The 22,255-nt window shown below is 39.7% G+C and overlaps 1 protein-coding gene, 2 non-coding genes and 2 pseudogenes across 3 annotated transcripts; 4 read left to right on the top strand and 1 right to left on the bottom strand.

Annotated features, from left to right (window-relative positions):
- Positions 1–430: 430 nt before the first annotated feature.
- LOC134881539 (exocyst complex component 3-like) lies at positions 431–18,652 on the top strand. The gene is given in 17 exon segments (XM_063908964.1): positions 431–665; positions 3,206–3,422; positions 4,408–4,527; positions 5,129–5,350; positions 6,537–6,656; positions 7,265–7,486; positions 8,254–8,857; positions 8,989–9,106; positions 9,560–9,688; positions 10,209–10,309; positions 11,374–11,472; positions 13,025–13,148; positions 13,618–13,740; positions 14,337–14,489; positions 15,357–15,478; positions 16,639–16,690; positions 16,692–18,652. Coding segments are annotated over 16 exon segments (2,670 nt in total). The 5' UTR covers positions 431–665; positions 3,206–3,229; the 3' UTR covers positions 16,860–18,652.
- Positions 16,395–16,507, top strand: LOC134882096 (small nucleolar RNA U3; annotated as a pseudogene).
- Positions 18,653–18,919: 267 nt separating the features above from the next.
- On the top strand, positions 18,920–19,121 carry LOC134882095 (small nucleolar RNA U3; annotated as a pseudogene).
- Positions 19,122–19,915: 794 nt separating this feature from the next.
- LOC134882086 (small nucleolar RNA U3) lies at positions 19,916–20,122 on the top strand. The gene has a single exon (XR_010168125.1). It is a non-coding gene; the product is annotated as a small nucleolar RNA U3 (small nucleolar RNA).
- Positions 20,123–20,528: 406 nt separating this feature from the next.
- On the bottom strand, positions 20,529–20,735 carry LOC134882094 (small nucleolar RNA U3). Its single transcript, XR_010168131.1, has one exon. It is a non-coding gene; the product is annotated as a small nucleolar RNA U3 (small nucleolar RNA).
- Positions 20,736–22,255: the final 1,520 nt, after the last annotated feature.

A 22,255-nucleotide genomic window follows, 5' to 3' on the forward strand; every position in this document is an offset into this window, starting at 1 on the left:
GTTCCTCACCACTGACTGCCTCAAAAGAAACAATGATACATTCTGCAGATGTAGTACTTATTATACTGCATTTCCTGATACTACTCATACAATGTTAATCTAGAACTTTAACTTACAATGGAGTACTTTAACATAAACGTAATGGTTCTTTAGTAATGGATCTGAGTACTCCTTTCATCACAGCTTAATCTTTATTAATTACGACCTTGAAACAGGATTTTACGGGGGCTCTTAAAGGCGGCATGGTCTCATGCTTTAACGCCACATTCCAGATAAGAGAGAACATGTACCTGTAAACTGATCCTACAGGTACCTTAAGTAGAATCACATTTATTAAGCCATGTTGCACAGATCAGTTTAAACTCTCGGTGACTGACGCTCCTCCTTCAGTTCATATTTTTTAATCATTAACTCTCTCTCTCTGTTTTTTTCCAAACACTAATCACAGTAATCTGTGTCATGTGGCTGCAGAAAACTGGCTGCCCTGCTTTTTTACAAACTGCATATTGGCTCTGTGTTCAACTAACCCTTCCGGGAAATTAATGTATTTACTCTTATCCCTCAAACGAGTTTGACTGTACAGGTGGCGAAAGTGAAAGCAGGTAGACTGAAGGTATAAAAGAGAGGAAGGACGGCTGGAGAGTGTTTCTACCTGAGCTACGAAGGTAAGGAGACACCTTTCAACTCTGTGTTTCTCAACGTACATTGCGAGCTTGTTACTTTTTAACTTTGCTAACAGTTTGTCTGTATTCTGAAAATATTTGTCTTTACAATCAAAGTGTTTTAGTCCTGGAGGTGAGTTTTGACAGGTAAAACAATGGCGCTCTGTACTGCATGTTTTAAAGCAGGTTATTAAGAGTCAAACTCTTATCAGTACATAATGTCTCTTTATTGGTTTGATGCTGAGCTGCTTTAAGAATAGAAACCGGATTGGACAGGCCTGTAATGTGATTTATGATGTATTATAATATGATAAAGGAGATTTCTGTTCTTGTTTTGAGGGTTCAAATGGATTATAATGCTTATTCGTACACATGGCAACACTGTGATCCACTGCAGATGATTGCACTTGTATTCCCATTTAATGTGAATCATATTATTTAATAATAATATAATAACAATGGTTTCTATTTGTCTTATATTTGACGCTGAATTAATCTGTGTTTTCTTAATGTTGAAACCTTCAATCAATAGAAAGACGAAGAGTTTTTTAAATTACGTGATTGTTTGATTTATCTCAAATATAAAAGCTTCCTAATGTAATGGTTAGAAAACAAGTAATGAATATCTAAAACATATTAAATAGTAAACTAAACACAACAGATGATTGGTGGAAGTTTGATCCCAATCACCTTTGATATAAATCATTGAATAATTGCTGTACTTGTCATTGAACGTGCCAGACGCTTTGCCTTTCTGTGGAGTCGTGTCGCTGTCTTCTTCGTCTTTAGTGTTGAAAAGCTTCCGATCATTTTCAGAGGAGACGTCACGGGAGAGCTTTCCTGATATTCAATAACTTATAGTTACAAACACTAAGTAAAGTGTATTTAATGAGCACCTTTAAGTTGCAAGGCAGTTCAAAGTGCTTCAAGTGGGCATAAGAATATATTGAATATCTTTAATTGACTAAACATAGGATTTTTAACATTCAAATTGCATTTAAGAGACAAAAAAAGCAGATCTGAACAATAATAATAAAAGATAACAACGTCCTTTACTTGTTTCCACCTTTCCTGGAAGCTTTATAGCATCCAGATGAATAACACAGGTTCATATCACTTGTATTGTTCACTGTAAAGAACTGTTGAACAATACCGAGAGTTAAAAGGCATGTTGGTTATCTGCGTTTCACTTTCACCCCTTTTCTTTTCTTACCACTTACCACTTAAAGAAACCACTTACCTCGATTCTGTAATCCTGTTCAGATAAAATCCCTGCAGGGTATTTCCAAAATCAAACGAAATAGAAAGTATCTCCATTAGGCTGCCGTTGTTGACGGACTGAATAACACGTTTTTTTGCTCAGGGAAGAAACTCAAATATTCAAATGGACATGCAAATGCAAAGTAAGACCAGAACCAAAGCAGTGGGGCATTTGAAACAAAGAGGAAATGGCAACTAGATGACAAAATAAATTGTGGACGATATAAGAATTTGTATACGAGTAAAATAAATACAAATAAAAGAAGGTTCTTGGATGTTAAAGGGCTAAAATAATATCACGTTTTGGTGGAATTTGCGTCTAAATAAATTAAACCTATTGCTGTAGCTTTTAATTCCCTGCTCAGTGTTTACGGCATTTCAGTTAATAGCCGGAATACAGAACTGCATTTGTGTTTTGTGAGGACAGAAATAGATAAAGCGTGGCTGATACGGACTGAAATATGTATATATGTTCATTTAATTAATTTCTGGTTTGAACAGTTACTTACCTGTGCTTTATCTTTTATGGTATCATCCCTGTTTGAAACTGTACTGTCCTGCTTTTCGCTCCCTCTCTCTCTCTCTCTCTGTTGCTGCTTTAATTCCTGAATTTCCAGACAAGGATTAACAAATGTCCATCTTATCTTATCTTAATAAGGTTTTAGGAAATAATAGAAATGACAAAACCAAGAGCATAAATCCATCATCGAAGACAGCAATTTAAAAAAGGGAACTGGTTTAAAATCATCCTCTTTCAAATCAGCTTCCTTGGAGAATACGTTAGATTTATACTAAAGTAGGTATCTGAATTTCTCTGAAAACAAAGATTTCAGCAGAGTATAAACCGCAGTGTCTGTACGGTGGACTTTCAAGTCATTTACATGTAAAATGTAGACCTTTAATTGTGAGAAGCAATTAGAGGAATCGTTAAAATGAAGGTTTATTCATTTAGTCTGGGTTAGGTGAGACTTTATTAAAGGAAATCCTCCTGAAACTATATACTGTAAGTGAGCAGGAGAAAAGAGCATTTTGGGAAATCCCTACTGTGGAAACTACTGTGCTGTTGCAACATATTCCCAACCTGATTCACGTCACTCTCGCTCTGTGATGTTTTCTGTAAACACAACCTGTGCCTCCTTCATGAAAACACACCTTTACTTCTGTTTCACACACACACACACACACACACACACACACACACACACACACACACACACACACACATACGCCGTAGTTCAGCTGTGTGACGGCAGACATTTAACATTTGATCTGCTCCCTCACAGGTGGATGTTATTTAACGCGTTGAGATGTCACAAACGATGGACACTGCAAACACAGGCGAGGACAGAGTTTCCCTGAAGAGCAACGGGAAGACGCCGACCAACGAAGGCACCACGGACTCGCTGGGAATGTTGGAGAAGAAGAGCAATGAAAATAAAAAAAACGGGTTAAAGGTCACGACTGGCAATGAGTCGGAGTCATTAACGCCTCAGTCACCGAGTGAGTACTGTCATTATGGCTGACATGAAATGTGCTTTCAGGCAGGTAGAGTAATGTCAAGGTCAGAAGAAGAGGAGATTGAAGTTACCCACAGCTGTGATGGGATAACAGTTTCAGTCTGTGTCTCAGCCCTTTAACTCTCTTTTTGGGCTAATTTCTAGTTCATATTAGTATGTTGTTCTTCTCCTATGACATGTCTCCATGCTTTAATGTTCAAAAAGCTCTTTATGTTCCTCATACTGCCTGTGCTGCAGCTCCTCTTTTCACCCTCTGTCTGAAACCAGAGCCCAGTCTGCTCTGATTGGTTAACTGGCTGGCTCTGTTGTGATTGGTCAACCGTTTAAAGATGTCCCGCTCCTTAGTTTGTACAATGTGTTGGAGCGCTAGCTAATATAAGCGTGAGAGTTACATTGTGACCTCACTATGTTCATAGGGGTCAGCAAAGGAGTCCAATGGAGGCAGCAATCATTACCGTGAGATATTTTAAGGTTCATTTTGTACTTTGGCTTTGAACGCAGCAGTATGACAGTTAAACATAATGCACAGTGTTTTAATTTAGCATTTAGACTTTCTGCCGAATTCAGCAAGGATACAGTGATCCAATTTAAGTTTACGTTTCATTTCACAGCAATTCTTAGGTTTCCGATTACTGCCTCTGTCAGCAGGATTAAGGGCAAACTGCTTTCATTGCATTTCCTTTAGCTGAGGCATTCAAAACTCTCCGCTCAGTTTCACTTTAAAGGCTGGAGCCGAGCCAAAATGACCTGCTGCCAGTTTTCATCAAACCTAACTTAATCAATGCATTCCTTAGTTGTATTAGTAAAGTCACTGTGAGGATAAAACTCTTCCCAGTCATCCTCCCTCCTTTCTATTTCAAGCACTCACATTGCTTGTCTAACTGACGCTACAAGGGGAGATGTGATTGTGAAACGTGGAAACTTCGGAACCGGTTTTCATTCTGAGAAATGTTCTGTTTCTCCGCCAGGTCTGAGCTCTCCGGTGACGTCTCCTCTGAAAATGATCGGAGGCCTTTTCAACAATAAAGGCGAAGAAGACAGCGACACGACTCCACAGAAAGGCAAAGGGCTGGCACGTTCAATGACAAGTACAGCAATTATTCAATGATTTATATCAAAGGTTATTGGGATCAAACTTCCACCAGTCATGTTTAGTTTACTATTTAATATGTCTTTAAATATTCATTACTTGTATTTTCTAACCATTATGGGAGGATGAAACCCTCTTTATTAGTCACATACATGCACACAGCAGAGCACACACAGTGAAATTGGTCCTCTGCATTTAACCCATCCTAGTACTAGGAGCAGTGGGCAGCTATTTTGCAGCGCCCGGGGAGCAATGGGGATGGGGGATTGGAGGTGTCCGGTGCCTTGCTCAAGGGCACCACAGCAGGGCCTAGGAGGTGAACTGGGACCTCTCCAAGTAGCAGTCCACTTTCCTTATTTCAAGTCTGTTTGGGGACTTGAACCGGCAACCCTACGATTCCCAGTCCAAGCCCCTACTGACTGAGCCACTGCTGTATGCACTTCATGGACAAAATCAGTTACCCAAATTAAATACGCTTAAAGTTATGGGGGGTCATTTTAAGGGTTTCTCAGCTGAAACATTAACAACTAATATACAATATTTTTGGTTATTTATTTTGCTGGAAAACCAAACGATAACTATGTGTGATTTTCCTGCAGATCCCAACATGAGCAACTTTGGTGGCTCTTTACAAAAAACCATACGTCGAAGCTTGAATTTAGACACCAGGAAAGATAAAAGGCACAAGCCACCGCTCGTTCCCGTCTCTGAGGGAGCAGCGGAGGAAAGGACGGAGGACAAAGTGAAGGAGGAGGATGTTGTGTGGGAGGAGATGGAGGAAGATAACACACTGTCAGAAATACCACGTACACCACTGTCAGGTACAGTTTCAATACCATCCGTGAGATCACTGGCTCTGGAAATTTGAAGCTTTAACTGTGGTTTTAATGGTTCAATGGTTCAATAATGTACAAACATAACAAATTACAAATAAAAAACTGTGCAGGAGGAGATGAAAACCCATTAGGCTTATTTAATACCTCAAATAATTTTAAACATCTGATCAAATACAAACAATTGCTTGAATTCAATACAAATTGTAACCTTAAGATCAACATATACTAAACCTAACATTTAAATAAATGAACAGTGATGTGATTATGAAATCCAGGCATCATACAGTGTTCCAATTATTGTTTTTGTATTGTTTTGAAGCCAAACAGCGAGGTACAGTTAAGTTCTGTTAAGGTTAGAAGTCCATTACCAGTTTAATTTTGACCTTTTGTGAACACTGGCTCTGAACATTTGAAGCTTTAACTGTACATGGAGGTTCTGAATTCATTTTTAGTCGCTTATATTTGTGTTGGTGAGCCCCAGCATGCATACAAAGATGGCCTATAAACCATAGAAGACGTGCATAGCTGCACATTATGTGTGCAACCTTTTTTCTCATGATGTTTCTAAACAGCTTCTTGTCTCTTTCTCTGTCTGCACATTCAACCTATCTTCATCTGTTTTGGCAACAGAAGCACACAGTGATAGGAATCTCTTTTCCAGGTGTAAACACACAGGCTTCAGTCTGTCTGCCGACACCAGAGTCATAATCCTGATTTACTATTAACATTATGCCCTTTTACATTTTTTGATCAAGTTGTCTGTGTTAACGCATACTGCATACATTTTGACAAGGGAGTGAGTTTTTTCAGTCAAACTTCAGAAACACACAGGTAAATATAGAAAGAGCATTACCTTAACTGTGTCCAGATTTAAAGACTTCAACTTTTTCAGCAAACACCCTGGAGAACTCATATGTTGTTTCAGTTTAAAGGCTGGAGCCGAGCCAAACTGACCTGCTGCCAGTTTTCATCAGCACCTAATCAATGCATTCCTTAGTTGTATTAGTAAAGTCACTGTGAGGATAAAACTCTTCCCAGTCATCCTCCCTCCTTTCTATTTCAAGCACTCACATTGCTTGTCTAACTGACGCTACAAGGGGAGATGTGATTGTGAAACATGGAAACTTCGGAACCGGTTTTCATTCTGAGAAATGTTCTGTTTCTCCGCCAGGTCTGAGCTCTCCGGTGACGTCTCCTCTGAAAATGATCGGAGGCTTTTTCAACAATAAAGGCGAAGAAGACAGCGACACGACTCCACAGAAAGGCAAAGGGCTGGCACGTTCAATGACAAGTACAGCAATTATTTAATGATTTATATCAAAGGTTATTGGGATCAAACTTCCACCAGTCATGTGTTATGTTTAGTTTACTATTTAATATGTTTTTAAATATTCATTACTTGTTTTTTCTAACCATTATGGGAGGATGAAACCCTCTTTATTAGTCACATACATGCACACAGCAGAGCACACACAGTGAAATTGGTCCTCTGCATTTAACCCATCCTAGTACTAGGAGCAGTGGGCAGCTATTTTAAAGCGCCCGGGGAGCAATGGGGAGGGGGGATTGGAGGTGTCCGGTGCCTTGCTCAAGGGCACCACAGCAGGGCCTAGGAGGTGAACTGGGACCTCTCCAAGTAGCAGTCCACTTTCCTTATTTCAAGTCTGTTTGGGGACTTGAACCGGCAACCCTACGATTCCCAGTCCAAGCCCCTACTGACTGAGCCACTGCTGGATGCACTTCATGGACAAAATCAGTTACCCAAATTAAATACGCTTAAAGTTATGGGGGGTCATTTTAAGGGTTTCTCAGCTGAAACATTAACAACTAATATACAATATTTTTGGTTATTTATTTTGCTGGAAAACCAAACGATAACTATGTGTGATTTTCCTGCAGATCCCAACATGAGCAACTTTGGTGGCTCTTTACAAAAAACCATACGTCGAAGCTTGAATTTAGGCACCAGGAAAGATAAAAGGTGCAAGCCACCGCTCGTTCCCGTCTCTGAGGGAGCAGCGGAGGAAAGGACGGAGGACAAAGTGAAGGAGGAGGATGTTGTGTGGGAGGAGATGGAGGAAGATTACACACTGCCAGAAATACCACGTACACCACTGTCAGGTACAGTTTCAATACATAATCCTGATTTATTATTAACATTATGGCCTTTTACATTTTCTTTGATCAAGTTGTCTGCGCGAATGCATATTGCATGCATACTGACAAGGGAGTTTTTTTTTGTCAAACTTCAGAAGCACACAGGCAAATAGAGAAGGAGCATTAACTTAACTGTGTCCAGATTTAAAGACAACATCAACTATTTTTGCAAACTCATATTTTGCTAGCTGTTTAAATATGTAATATTAGCCAAATAATAAATATATCAGGCAACATTTCATTTTTGGAGTTGGTGCGTATTGTAATGCGCTATGTTTACTTATAAAAAGTGTTTTCAAGCAGGTAGAGAAGTGTGTCCTCTCAAGGTCAGGAGAAGAGGAAAAACTTGGTGAGATTTGGTGGTTGTGTACCAGCTTATCTGACCAAAAGTAACCACATGATGTTTACAGTACATTAAGCTCTGCTGTTGTATTAAAATGACTCATGTTGGAAATGTTTACTAGAAACAGCGTATAATTTGAGTTGGCGTCTAGGCTCAGGCCACACATTTCCAAAGAGCATTTAGTGATGATTAAATAAAATCGTGACTAAATCAGCAACATGGATGTAGCATCAGCAGCATTAGCGAGGCAGTGGCAGGCAAATCTTAAATAGAGAGGCAGATTTAGGAGAATGTGTTTAGTTGGTTGTAAGAGGTGCTCGAGTTGACTGCCTGAACGAGCTTGCAGGCTTCAGCCCCATTTGAGGTGACTGGCCCTTTTCTCTCCCAGTGATGGAGATCAACAAGCTGATAGAGATGGCGTTGCTGGAGGAAGCACACCTGAACCTGCTTGCCCTGCGCCAGGAGTTACAGCAGGAGCAGGAACGGAGCGGTGACGACTCACCCATGGAGCTCGCAAAGAAGGAAAAAGACCTGAACCTCCTCTACGGAGAGCTGAGGAAGAAGTTTAAAACCATCATGTGCGACCCCAACTCTCTGGAGCTGCTGGAACCCATGGTGCGAATCATCCAGGAGGAGGAGAAGAGAGCGGGGCAACCTGGAGGACTTCAGGACAGCTGGATGGAGGCATGGAGGGAGATGGTGGATGGTTGTGTGCAGGTGAAGATTAAGAGCATCAAACTGGAGCAAAGGGAGAAGAACCCCTCCTGGTTAGCGGTTCACCTGGGGCTGCTGGGTAAATCCATTGTGGATGATTTGGAGAATGTGAAGAAGGATCTGCGGTGGTCGTACCCGCCCAGCTTTAAGGTTTTCAGCACCTACGTGAGGAGCTACCACAGCGGCGTCCGGCAGCACCTGAAGAAGCTGGAGCCGCAGGTGACAGAGGTGAAGGACCTGTACGCTCTGCTGAACTGGATCATCAACAGCTACAAGAGGTCAGAATACAATCAGTAAAAGAGATATATTCAGCATCCCCTGACATGAAGCAACATACCCTCAGCATACCTTAGTGGCAACAGATTTTATCACATGTTTTGTTTAAACATGTCTTGTTCTGTCCGGTCAGTGAGAAGATCATGGGAAGTGTCTCCTTGCAGCCGGAGATGAAGGAGGAGAACTCTGATCTGCAGCTGGAGGAAGACTGCCTGAAGAAGCTGAAAGACAAATACTGCTGCCGATTAAAGGTGAGGAGCACCACGTTGGAGCTCACATTGTCCGTCATCTTTCCGGGTTATTAGATATTATATCTGTCATTTTCAACATGGATTTCTTTATTTTCAGGAATCAGTATTTCTCCACGAGAGTTGACGTAAACAGGCCTTTTAGTTCTTTGTATTCAGAAGTAAAATGTCTATTTTTTGTGGATGATAACAAAACAATTCTGCAAACCATAGACCACTTGTACCTAGAGCTACATCGGGTTAAATTCACGATGAGTTAATGATCTTTACCAGGTTTTTCTGAAGTTTTCAAACTTTTTTATGTCGCAAAAAGACATAACCTAGGAATGAATTGGAAACTAAAACTGAAAATTACAATATCAAAAGAAAATGCATTAAAAATCTGCAATCTAGCCCCTTTTTGTTGATTGTTTACCACCTCCTCCACCTTGTGTCTCCCCGTCTTTGTTTCTGCAGGAGGTTATAAGAGGTTACCTGGACAGAGTCATTGATAATGAAAATGAGACAATATGGGATATCAAAAAGACTCCAGAGAAGGACGACGAAAACCTCTTCTTCTCTTATCTCCACATGGACGTGTTGACGGTAGGACAATATCAAAAACAATATATATACATATTAAAATATAGTTAAAAAGAAAATAAGTGAGATATCGTCTCATAGAGTAAGACATCTATTTAATCTGGCTTCAATTCATACTTTAAACATAAACAAATACAGACATTTAAATAAATATGCAAATACAATACATAACAAATGAACTTTTTTATTTAAAACATTTAAAACGAGTAAATTAAACATTAATATTTGATAAATATATTATTGTATGTGGCTCAGTAGGATAATGCTTATTTTATTTTTTGAGTTTAATGGATTTTCTCTGTTTAAATAAAGGTATTGTGTTTATTTTTGTTCGTTATGTATTTTTTTGTCTTATAAAAATACAAGTAAATAAACAAAAGCATGAATGAAAATAATGGGATTTATTGTCCCTTGTTGCACGGCAGCTAATGACCCATGTGATGGCAGCAGAGAGCTTCATATTCATTGCTTCTCGGTCTATGTCTCCATCTTAAACTGTGTACTTTCTGTGTGTTTCCTGCAGAATGTGAAGGGACCCATTGTGCACTCAGCTGAGATTGATGATCAGCTGAAACAGAAAGTGATCTCATCCTGCCTGCAAGAGCTCAAAGACTTTCCAAAGAGGTTTGTTAACTCAGACACACACAAATACTGTGTGAGCACTTATATTTAAACTACGTTAAACCTTATTATAACAAGATGAGCTGAGTCATTGTCCCTTCAAGTTAAAAACAGCAACAATGTGACGGATGAAATTCATGATTGTCTGAATATTAAAAAAGCAATGTGTACTGAAGCATGTTCCATTCAAGTTCAGACAGCAATGATACCAGCATCTGTAGGCTTTTCCTGAAGATACGTGACCCTTATTGCCTGAAATGTGTATCATTTTTCAGCTCTTATTAAAATATGGAAGCTACATTTGACATTCATTTGATTGTAGTTGTCGTAGCCTCTTAGCTCGCAATATTTTATATCTCGTTTTGAAGGCCAGTGACGTTGATGTGGATTAAAGAAATGTAGACGTGTGTGTGAACAGTCCAAAACAAATCAAAAACAGGATCCACCGCTTTGTGCAAGCACCACACTGTTGCAATATGAGAATATTTCCTCAGCCTGATGTATGAGTAAGACTGTTGAAAGACCCCACCTCGATGCGGTCGATCATTTAGAAGCCTCTCTTAAGATCATGTGGTATGGTTGTGAAAACAGAGAAAGATTTCATGTCTCTTTGCTTTGTTTTATCTCTGCAGCAGCTAAGGGGAAAGCAAACACAAACATAACATGTACAGCAGGAATATAACAAATAGCTATAAAACAATATAGAACATCAGTTCAGTGAACGTGCACAATGTTATTTTTTCCCCTACCCTAACATTTTTACATATATGTATTATGTATAAATGTTAATATCAATACTTCTATAGTGCTTGATTTCATCTTTGTAGATGTCATAATGAATCTTCATAGTGATGTCAAACTCTTGGATCAAGACATAATACAATTTAAATTCACCAGAAAGAATACAGAAAATGTAATTGTGTGCTGTGTATGAAAGTATGTAGTGGGAATGTGTGTTTCTTTATAATATTTAATGACGTATTAACACTCAAGTCCATTTAAAGATGCCGTTATAAAGCCCTTGTAGTCGTTTTGCAGGCTGATCACATCTCTCTCCTCTGACACAGATTCGAGGAGGGGTTCAGGCATCACTGCAGCAGTCTGCAGCAGGAGCTTGTCTGGAGCGAGTATCAAATTACATACATCAACAGCTTCATGGCCCTACAGTAAGTCACATGACTTCCTGGCATTACCCCTACGAGGCTTCATGAGATAACATGCCCTGACAGACGCTCAAACAAGCCTCCAGTGAAAAAAGGACGATTTCCTGGTTGGAAAAAAAAGGGGTCTCTGGGTTGTTTAACCCATGTGTTTCTGTATTGAGATAATCCACCTTCAATTCATGAAATCCATGAAAGTAAAGGAAGAATTTTCTGTCGTGAGATTATGATTTATGCACAAACACTTTTCAAAGTTTCCAAGTTATTTTGCTGCAAAATGAATACTTTTACTTAAATTACATTTTGCTAATGCATGCTTTTACTTAGTATTTATGTTGTTAGTATTTTTATTGAGTAAAGGATGTGAATACTTCTTCCACTACTGCATGCAATTGGATCCACGTTCAATACTGTACTCAACTTAACATGTATGTGCTTTTATTTAGAAAGTTACCCAAGACAGAAGATGATTTTATAGTAATTTGGACCAAAAAATAATCTAAATATCTGGTTATATTATAGTGGAATGGCTTTAAACTAAGAGCTGGCTAAAATGGCTTTTTCTGCAGCTTCTAAAACCACAACAAGTGGTTAAACTGCACAGAGACTTGGAAGGCATCCCAAGCTTTTGTTTGGATGATTCATCTCCGAGCTATTTTGAATTCAGTTGGAGATTCACAATATTCGTGCCAACGTGAGTTCATGAGATTCAAACCCTAGTTTTTCTAAACCACGTGTAGTGAACTTGTTTAGAGGAGTGTCTCATTAACATGCAGAGGCTCACCACAAACCTGTTTAAAATAAGAGCAAGTCACTGTGAGATGTGGCAGCCTTGGAAATAGCTTTGCCCCACGTGGTTTCTGGGAATCGAAGCTGCGAGTGAGAAATGCTGCTGCTGTATAAGAGGGGGTAAAGAGAAAGCAGAGCAGGCTGAACCTCTAATAGCACCACAACTGCTGCTTGCAGTCACAAATGCAGATGCAGCTTCCCTCTGGTTTATCAAATGCAGGAGCAGAGTGTGTGTACAGCTGCAGAGTTGATGTGTCTGAGGTTGACCTTTTAACCTTCTCTGCTTCAGTTTATATGAATTAGCCAAAGAGTCTCCACTCACTTGACTAGTCAGTAAAGAGCAGTTCAGAAAACATACAATATATTATTTCCCCCACCCCTAATAATCAGTAACATAAAGACAAAGAAACCAGCAGCAAAACAGAATACATAACATGTTGTTGTTATTTATATCAGCTCAGTATCAGCAGTCCCCTCATCTGTACACAAAGCTGCCTCTCACCCACTGAGTACTCTGCAGCAGATACTGTACATAGGTTTTTAGTATATCCAGATTTAATAATGGACAACAAGGTCGAGCTTAATATGAAGTACAAAAGTTTATCCCAGTGGTTCCCAACACCCTGGACCAAACCCTTCCAAAGGCTCACCAGATGAGTCTAAAGGAGTAGGATGACGATTAAAGGGAGAGTAGAAAAGCAGCAGACCAACTTTAAGTCAACTATTTCATTATATAGTCACTCAGTCAATGCTGCTTTTCCCCCTGCAGGCAGCACATGGAGAGGTACCGGGACACGTGTCCTGCAGAGGAGGAGGAGTTTAAAAAAGAGACAAATGGGCTGATCTTCAGGCTCATGCAGGGGCTGGAGGACCAGTTCAAAGAGGACGTTAAGGTACAATCACAGTACAGTATATCACATTAATGTAAGGAAATTACCACCTGAGCTGCAGCACATCTTTTCGCCCTCTGTCTGAAACCAGAGCCCAGTCTGCTCTGATTGGTTAATAGCCTGTCACGGACACGTTTGTTGGAGCGCTAGCCAATAGGAGCATGTTACAAAGGTCAACATAGGAGTCCAATGGAGGAGTTTTAGTCAGGGGGGGAGTGTGGGAGGAAGGAATTTGGGGATTTTACCCTTTGCAGATTTTTAGGTCTGCAAAGGCACCAAAACCTATAGAACGCACTACAGGAAAGGGAAAGCCCCCAGAAAAGCATTATAGTTAAGTCTATAAACAGACGTCTCAATGAACAGAAAGAAGAACTGATGACCCCCCCTTAAACCTGTGGATAATAAAACAGTATAAGCATTATATAATCAGGTTTTTCCCTCACTGTTAACCTGTTTTCCGTGCTGTTTCCAGCCGTACCTGAGGAGAATGATAACGAGGAAGTGGCTCACCAACGATGAAGACTTTAAACAGCTTTACAGACGCACAGACCTGCTCTCCGAGCACTGCGCTCTCATGAGGCCTCCACACAGCCAGGTGACGTCAGGGGGTGAATCCCAGAATTTCCCTACCACTTTATTATCTTAATATGCTAGCCACAACATTTCACTTATTAGGAAATACCCCTGCCTCTTAGGAATGTTTGGATACCTGCCAAAGTTTCAATATGATACTTTTTTCTACTTTTTACGTTTGACCGCCGTGTTTTTGTTTCTTTTACTGAAAGTGTTAGCCTAATGGGGGAGAAAAGATGCCGACACAGATCAGGCAAAAGGAGATCTGTGGAGGAAATCCTCATTTACTTTTTGGGTCAGCCCCTCTTGGAAGTTCCAGTAAATCAATTTGAGCACCATTGTTTCCAGCGGGAAACAAGAAATGACGGCAGAAATGATTAATGAGACAAGGAATAAATCCTGGAAAATTTGCACAGATGAATAGGTGGAAGTGGAGGTGTTAGTCAGTTTTGATGGCTGATGGTCATGTGACAGCAAATGAAGACCCTTACATTTCCACATTTTTCTGCCTATCCTGTTATTCTGCAACTCACTGTGTGTGTGTGTGTGTGTGTGTGTGTGTGTGTGTCTGTGTTGTGTGTGTGTGTGTGTGTGTGTGTGTGTGTTTCCCGGCAACAGGAGCTTGCCAGCAGGCTGCACTACCACGTGGTGCGGGAATACATCGGACAGCTGATGAAGAATAACTTCTCATGCAAGAACCACAAACACGAGAAAGCAGCGAGCAAGATCCACAAGCAGTGGAAAGATCTGACGGTTCAGTTTGAAAACATGGTGATCATTACACTATTGTTTTATGTTATGGTGATACACTCTTCTACTTCCCCATCAACGTGAACAGCATCTTCTGCATGTCAATAGGAAATAAGTGAGGGGGATCGGAACAGAAGAACTATTCTGAGCATTTTCATTTAATGCTACCTTATACTTCTTAGTTCTTATTCTACATTTGGGAGGAAAATAATTTAGCTTTTGCTTCCAAATTGAATTTACTGTAATGTATTTTTCTACATTCCTCTACTCTAAAGGTCCGAGGACCTCTTCTTTTATTTAAAATAAGAAACAGATTTAGTTAAGAATAACTCAGCTTCTGCTTTTACTTCCTATCATGGGTCAAGGCCCAAAAAAGGCCCAACTCTACAAACATTTGTTGTATCCGGGTTTAGATCAAAATAACCCTGAGCCGTTATCAGACTTTACAAAGTTCATCCAGAGCTACTAAATACATTACTGTTTAAAGCTGTTGATATACTCCCCATGCCTAATCAACTGGCCTTTATGGCTGAAATGTTGGAGTGCCGCTTTAAAATGGAAGTTTTGTTGCTCATTTGTTTTGCAGAATCATGCAAGAAAGCCGTATTTAGGAATATTCATCTTGCTTTCTTTCCCATTCGTTATCAGTAGTGTCAGTACCGTTTTGACACATTGCAATAAACAGGAACTTTTTAAACTTGTTACCCGGGGACAGTAAGATATTGAAGTCACAGAAAAGTTTGCATCATCATCATAAAAAAAATCTGTATTCTTAAATTGAACAAATAAAAGCACCGCTATATCTTAGTGTGTTTCAGGTTACTCAGAACACTTTTAATTAGACAAGTATTGAAACTTAACTGTTGTTTTTCTGTTTTTCTGTTTCAGAACTCGTCTCACGAGTGGCTCTACGCTGTCGGAAATGACCTGAGCGACATCATCCAACAGAAAAACAAGGAAGACATAAAGAACCATCTGCAGCCTTTAGTGGAGCAGTATCCCGACTTTTGGTAAGTTGTTTTTCACTCTCTCATTTAAAAAAACGATTAAAAACAAACGTCTTTTGATCATAAAAGCATGTCAACAGTTGGGGCACAAAGTACAAATATGAACCTGAAATTCAGTACAATATGTCCTCTTTAATATATTTACATTCATGGCCGATGCATACTGTAAATATAAACGTATTGGTGCTGAACTACTTAATGCACTTTCTACAATTCATCTTCTGTATTAGTATGTGCACCTCTGGTTAGATGCTGAATACATTTCATGGCTTGTATCGGCACTGTGCACTATGACAAATATTCAATCTAAACTTTAACTAATAATGTGTCTAGCAACTCGAGGTCATAGCGTTTGAAAGACGGGGCATTCCCCAGGGTCATTTCCTTAAAAACCTGATAAAGTTAAACATACATGGAGGTGAATGAAATGTCTCCGTGTTCGAAACAAAACATAAGTCAGAGTCGCCGCAAAAAAAACCCCCAGATTGAAGACATAAAACCAACATCCTGATTTTTATCAATTTGAAATGCATACAAAGTGTCGCTATTTCCCCTTTTTGTAACTTTGGAAGAATCAGACAAGGGTGCTTTTGTTCACCTGGAGAAGATGGAGGGGTCAGCAGATTGAAGCGGTGCAGGAATCCCCCCATTTGAGACTGAAACATAACAAATTTGACCAAATATAAATGAGGAAGTGATGACGAAATAAGTGCAAAAAAGGAAGTTGTGGAAAGAATCCACAAGCAAAAGACATCTGCAAGATTTCATTACACTTAATTAAAGAGTCCCTATTCCAAAAATGTATTTTCAATTAGAAAGACCAAATACCAAAGTCTGTCTCATTGACTCTCAGGAGTGCACCAGCAGTGAGAGTGGTCGTCTGCAGACATGAGACCCTGAGGAACATCCAGAACAAACCCAGACTATTCTTTCAGGGGTCATTTCTTTAGTTGCTGACTTGAGAAATGTGTTTCTAAAGAGTTTGGTCTCGCTGCCAACGATGAAGAGTGCAGATGTTTCCTTCAGAGCAGGAAGCTGGTGGGAAGACTTGGTTTCTTTTCCAGATTCAGAAACACTCCTAGAAAAAGGGGAAATGTGGACATCCAATGCACTTACGAGTGCAGTGTCTAATATGTGTGTGTTGTCTTTTCCTCCACCTGCAGCAAGAAGCACCTGGTTGCTGTTCTCTACTTCAGAGGTCTGACGCGAGGCCAGTGAACATCAGCGGATCCTGCAGAGATTCACGGAGCTCAAGAAGACACACGGCAGAGCAGACGAAGACAGGAGCCAAGTCTTATTTCATGACATGCAGATCCCCGCCAACACAGACTGCTTCTCCCATCTGCCTTTCTCCTGCCTAGGCTCCTGGCTGCCCGACGACTAGCGCAGCAAGGACAGAGGACTTGTGACAGAAATGAAAGTCTTTGCTCTCAAACACGGCAAAGTAAAGTGAAAAACTGCACCTTTTATACAGAATCAGGGTCACATCTGTAGGCTAACTAGACTTGTGACCTTCAACATTTTATTAATAAACCGAGAACATCTGTTAAGTTTAAGGACGTGCAATCCATAAACAGTCTCCCTTCACTTATAGAGCAGGAAAAATGTCCACTGACATGCTTACTCTTTTATTTGAATGAATTTGAAGTTTAAATGTTATACCCACATTTAGGACAAATTCAATGCCAAATCATTGTTATATTCACCATTATCTTCATCATGGCTTGCAGGGTTGGGTTGTGCCGGGATAGATGTAACGGCGTTACGTAATCAGAATACAAAAATCAAGTCACTGTATTCAGCTCCCGTTATATCTTAAAAACAAGAAATCTGATTATAGTTACTTTCAATAACCTGAAGTGAATACATTTTGGAATCCTTATTGGAATTATTGGTGACATTTTAAAAAATTCATTATCAGGGCTGTAGTATTATTGCAGAGCGCTCCGATGACTTGCGCATGCGTGCCCTTATAAAACCATTGGAGAGTTATCACATCGTTTCAGTTGTTGTGTCTGAGTGGGGCTCTTGATAAGCAAATGAAACAGTAAAATAACTTTTCCTTTCCTCTCCTGTACACCAATTAAGTATTCCAAAAGTATTCTGAAAGTAATCTGAATACATTACCTTTTTAAGACACGTTACTGTATTCGGATTACTTTCAGAGCCATGTATTCAGTATTCAGGCACTAATTACATTTACAAAGTGACCCTCCACCTGATGGCTTGCAAAGAACTCACTAATTTGTAGATTGTATTGTCTTGTAGACATGTTTGGAAGTCCCCAAGCATCAAGAGACTGACAATTACATAGATTGTTTTGGTCGTTTTGGAGATTTTGTGACATCAGATATATATAAACTCACCAACCTATCCTTTAACTTAAGTTGACATGGAGTTAAAAATCAATCTAAGACCACTATACAAACATCTAAACTGCAGCCTCACAAAGGAGTGAGAGATTGGAAGTCTCCTCTCACGCCCTGATGAAAGCAGAGACCAGATGTGTTCCCACTAATGGAGTCAAAAACTGAGAAGCATGACTAATACTACACCACAAAAGTGTATCCAGCACTGTGAGGAACTGCAGGATACATTACGATAGAACGATCATTTCCCCGACTGGACAGGAGAAATTCATTAAAGGTTGTGAAACTTTGTACGAAGCTGCAGATGTAACCAATAAAAAGCAGATTTCAGGGGAGGATTTTCTCATCTGTTTAACTGTACGAAACTTTTTACATCTGAATGTGTGACTGTCTTTGAGACATCTATACTGTGTAACTCTAAAATGAGGGTTTTCTTATCGTAAAATGTAAGTTGTTCCTGGGCTTTCTGTCTAATCGCTGACGTCAGATGACCCTGAGTGATCACTGAATTGGGAAAACCATGCAAAACCGAGCTTAATGTGATTTTCTTTGCACCTTTTAATGTATTTATTTAATTGTAATTCAGTTTTCTTCTTTGTAAATATGTATGTATTTTCAGTTTTTGTGACTTTGTTTTGTTTGGATTGACTAAAGTTCTCATTATTCCCGATAACTACATGAATATATATATGAAATACTTCTGTGATAGTTCCCCAGTCAGTGCAAAGGGAACTAAAATGTGATAACAGAGGGAAGTGTAATGGATCAGCCATGTTCAAAGTTGTTTGAATAAAACATATGAAACCTGTTTGATCTCATGAATCTCTAACGACTACATTGCATGTTAAGAAGCATTTCAACTTTTATAGCATCTTCTTTCAGTAAGACAATCAAAGATACTTTCAAGTACACAGCTATATAAAGATCAGTTTATCCATCAGTGCATTGAGCGTCCAATTTACCAGGAAAGTACCACCATTTTCCCTGATTGTAGGAGTCTCTGAATCTCAGGAATGCACCAGCAGTGAGGGTGGTCGTCTGAGGACATAAGACCGAGATGAACATCGAGCAAACCAAGACTATTCTTTCAGGGGTCATTTCTTTAGTTGCTGACTTGAGAAATGTGTTTCTAAAGAGTTTGGTCTCGCTGTCCACGATGAAGAGTGCAGATTGCTTCCTTCAGAGCAGGAAGCTGGTGGGAAGACTTGGTTTCTGCTAGTTCCTGATGGTTGCTTGTGTTCACTGGAGTTGAATATGAAGCAATAATCATCCATGCATATCCAGAGGTTGTGAAATAACGAACAAAGCTGTGTGTGTGTGTGTGTGTGTGTGTGTGTGTGTGTGTGTGTGTGTGTGTGTGTGTGTGTGTGTGTGTGTGTGTGTGTGTGTGTGTGTGTGTGTGTGTGTGTGTGTGTGTGTGTGTGTGTGTGTGTGTTAGAGCTGAGAACTTCATGTGAGTTCATTTGATGATTTCATGTTTGGCACAGTGAGACAGTTAGTGGAGAAGAATGAATTCCTTATCCTCCTCAGAAAATCTGACATTTTTGTCTTACTTGGATTCATTTCAATGCTCAACCCTCAGAGAGGAGCACAGAAATCTTGTCTGTGAATTTGTACGCTTCTTCTTGCATATTCAGAACTGAAATCTCAGATATTTCCAAGCATTTTCTAAGGATATTAACCCATGTGCAAAGGCTCTGTAATGTATTTATTGTAACCTACCATTGTAATGTTATGATGCAGAGATGTTCATGTTTAAAAAACCTTCAAGGTTCAGCTAAAAGTAAAAAATAAAAGGTGTTGTAAATCACAATGGGTCATTTTGATTTATCCACTTCAGTTAAGGATGAGAAATGAGTGTGACTATTTACATTTTAATATTTTACTTCTTGCACAGCTATTTGTTCTTATTTTTTATATTTTGCATTCTTCTGAATCCCGGTGAACGTAGACAATTGATAAACGTGTGTGTATTTTACTATAGAAGCTCTTCAGTGACTATCAGGAGTGCACCAGCAGTGAAAGTGGTCGTCTGCAGACATGAGACCCTGAGGAACATCCAGAGCAAACCAAGACTATTCTTTCAGGGGTCATTTCTTTAGTTGCTGACTTGAGGAATGTGTTTCTAAAGAGTTTGCTCTCGCTGCCCACGATGTAGAGTGCAGATGTTTCCTTCAGAGCAGGAAGCGGGTGGGAAGACTTGTTTTTTTTTCCACTGTTGAAGACTGTTCAGAGTTTCTGGGTGGGAATTTGACGGAGGACATGTGGTCTGAGTGGGGCTTTACTCTTTTGTGAAAACTAAATATCAAATTCACATTTTTGTGTGCTTTTCCCTGAAAGCATATTAAACCCGTCCATTTAAAATGGAGATACACGCCAGTAAGTTTATCTTTCTCCACCTGTGGAAAGGTTATTTCAGGTTTGGCTGAAAAGTTGCTTTTTCAACTCAAATAAATGAAAAAAAAAAACAAGTGAATAAATCATTTGAATAACAGCAACCACCTGTGTAGATGGGCAGGTGTTTTGAGTTCATGTTACCTCACTGCAGACTGGGATTGATTTGCATCTCCTCCACTTTTTTGTTGCACTTGTTTTAAAATATGGAGTTGACAGACACAAAATTAATTCCCAGAAAAGATAAGCCAAGATAGATTCAGTTTTTGTTCTTCAAACCAGATTTAAAGTCCACTCAGAACATGCTTCCTCCTTCAGAGTCTCACTCGGAATCTCTGAACAGTCTTCAACAGTGGAGAAGAAACTAAGCCTTCCCACCCGCTTCCTGCTCTGAAGGAAACATCTGAACTCTTCGTCGTGGACAGCGAGACCAAACTCTTTAGAAACACATTTCTCAGGTCTACAACTAAAGAAATGATCCCTGAAAGAAATAGTCTGGGTTTGTTGTGGATATTTCTCAGTGTCTGCAGGCGACCACTCTCACTGCTGGTGTGAGACGTTTGCTTTAAGTATGAATCTGAGAAATGTCATACTGTTTTGCACAGAAGTCACATGCTTCACTAACCCTTCCCTCAGCCATACTGTAAATGTGTTATTTCTCATGAAATGCATTTGTCTGAGTACACCCATGTGGTTCTTGTGGTGTTGACCTGGTTCAGTTTCACCTCTATTACCTCTGGTGCTGATGCAAGTGGCAAGTTGCACTACAGCTTGACCAAGACAGTTCTTGTGTCATCATGGACATTTTTGTATATTTAGAAAAAGAAGTTATGTTTTTCAGAAAGCATCAACACAGCTTCTCTGTTTTTCTTCACGTGTTTGTCTTGTGTCATTGTGGAAAGAGCAGTTTTACTTTTGAGTAAAAATCTTATGACAGAAGAAATGAAAACACTTCCTCTTCTTCTTTAAGACCTTTCGTTATAAATGTACCCTACATTAAAAAATAAACAAAAAGACATTCACATTTTAGTTTGAATTACGACGTTTCAACACACAGGAATAAAACAGCATATGTTTTAAACTAAGAAACACTTGGTTTGGTGAGGAAAGAAATTCACTTTGAACAATAATATTACCTTTCAGCTCCAGTTGTGTTTTTGATTTGCAATTGTTTGAATACTAAGTAAACTAACATGGTGAATAAAGATATTCCTCACCATTAATTACCTGGTGCTGCTTTAAATGTAGCTTCTACCATGTGTTGCGTTCAGATGTACATATCTGTTAACGTGTCCAGTCTGTTTGTATAGTGGGGAGAACAAGTATTTGATACACTGCCGATTTTGCAGGTTCTCCCACTTACAAAGCATGTAGAAGTCTGTCATTTTTATCATAGGTAATCTTCAACTGTGAGAGACGGAATCTAAAACAAAAATCCAGAAAATCACATCGTATGATTTTAAGTAATTAGTTTGCATTTTACTGCATGACATAAGTATTTGATACATCAGAAAAACAGAACTTAATATTTGATACAGAAACCTTTGTTTGCAATTACAGAGATCAGATGTCTCCTGTAGTTCTTGACCAGGTTTGCACACACTGCAGCAGGGATTTTGGCCCACTCCTCCATACAGATCTTCTCCAGATCCTTCAGGTTTCGGGGCTGTCGCTCGGCAATACGGCTTTCAGCTCCCTCCAAAGATTTTCTATTGTGTTCAGGTCTGGAGACTGGCTAGGCCACTCCAGGCCCTTGAGATGCTTCTTACGGAGCCACTCCTTAGTTGCCCTGGCTGTGTGTTTCGGGTCGTGGTCATGCTGGAAGACCCAGCCACGACCCATCTGCAATGCTCTTACTGAGGGAAGGAGGTTGTTGGCCAAGATCTCGCGATACATGGCCCCATCCAGCCTCCCCTCAATACGCTGCCGTCGTCCTGTCCCCTTTGCAGAAAAGCATCCCCAAAGAATGATGTGTCCACCTCCATGCTTCACGGTTGGTATGGTGTTCTTGGGGTTG

This window comes from Eleginops maclovinus, chromosome 19 (genome assembly GCF_036324505.1).
Source record: "Eleginops maclovinus isolate JMC-PN-2008 ecotype Puerto Natales chromosome 19, JC_Emac_rtc_rv5, whole genome shotgun sequence".
Taxonomy (NCBI): Eukaryota; Metazoa; Chordata; class Actinopteri; order Perciformes; family Eleginopidae; genus Eleginops; species Eleginops maclovinus.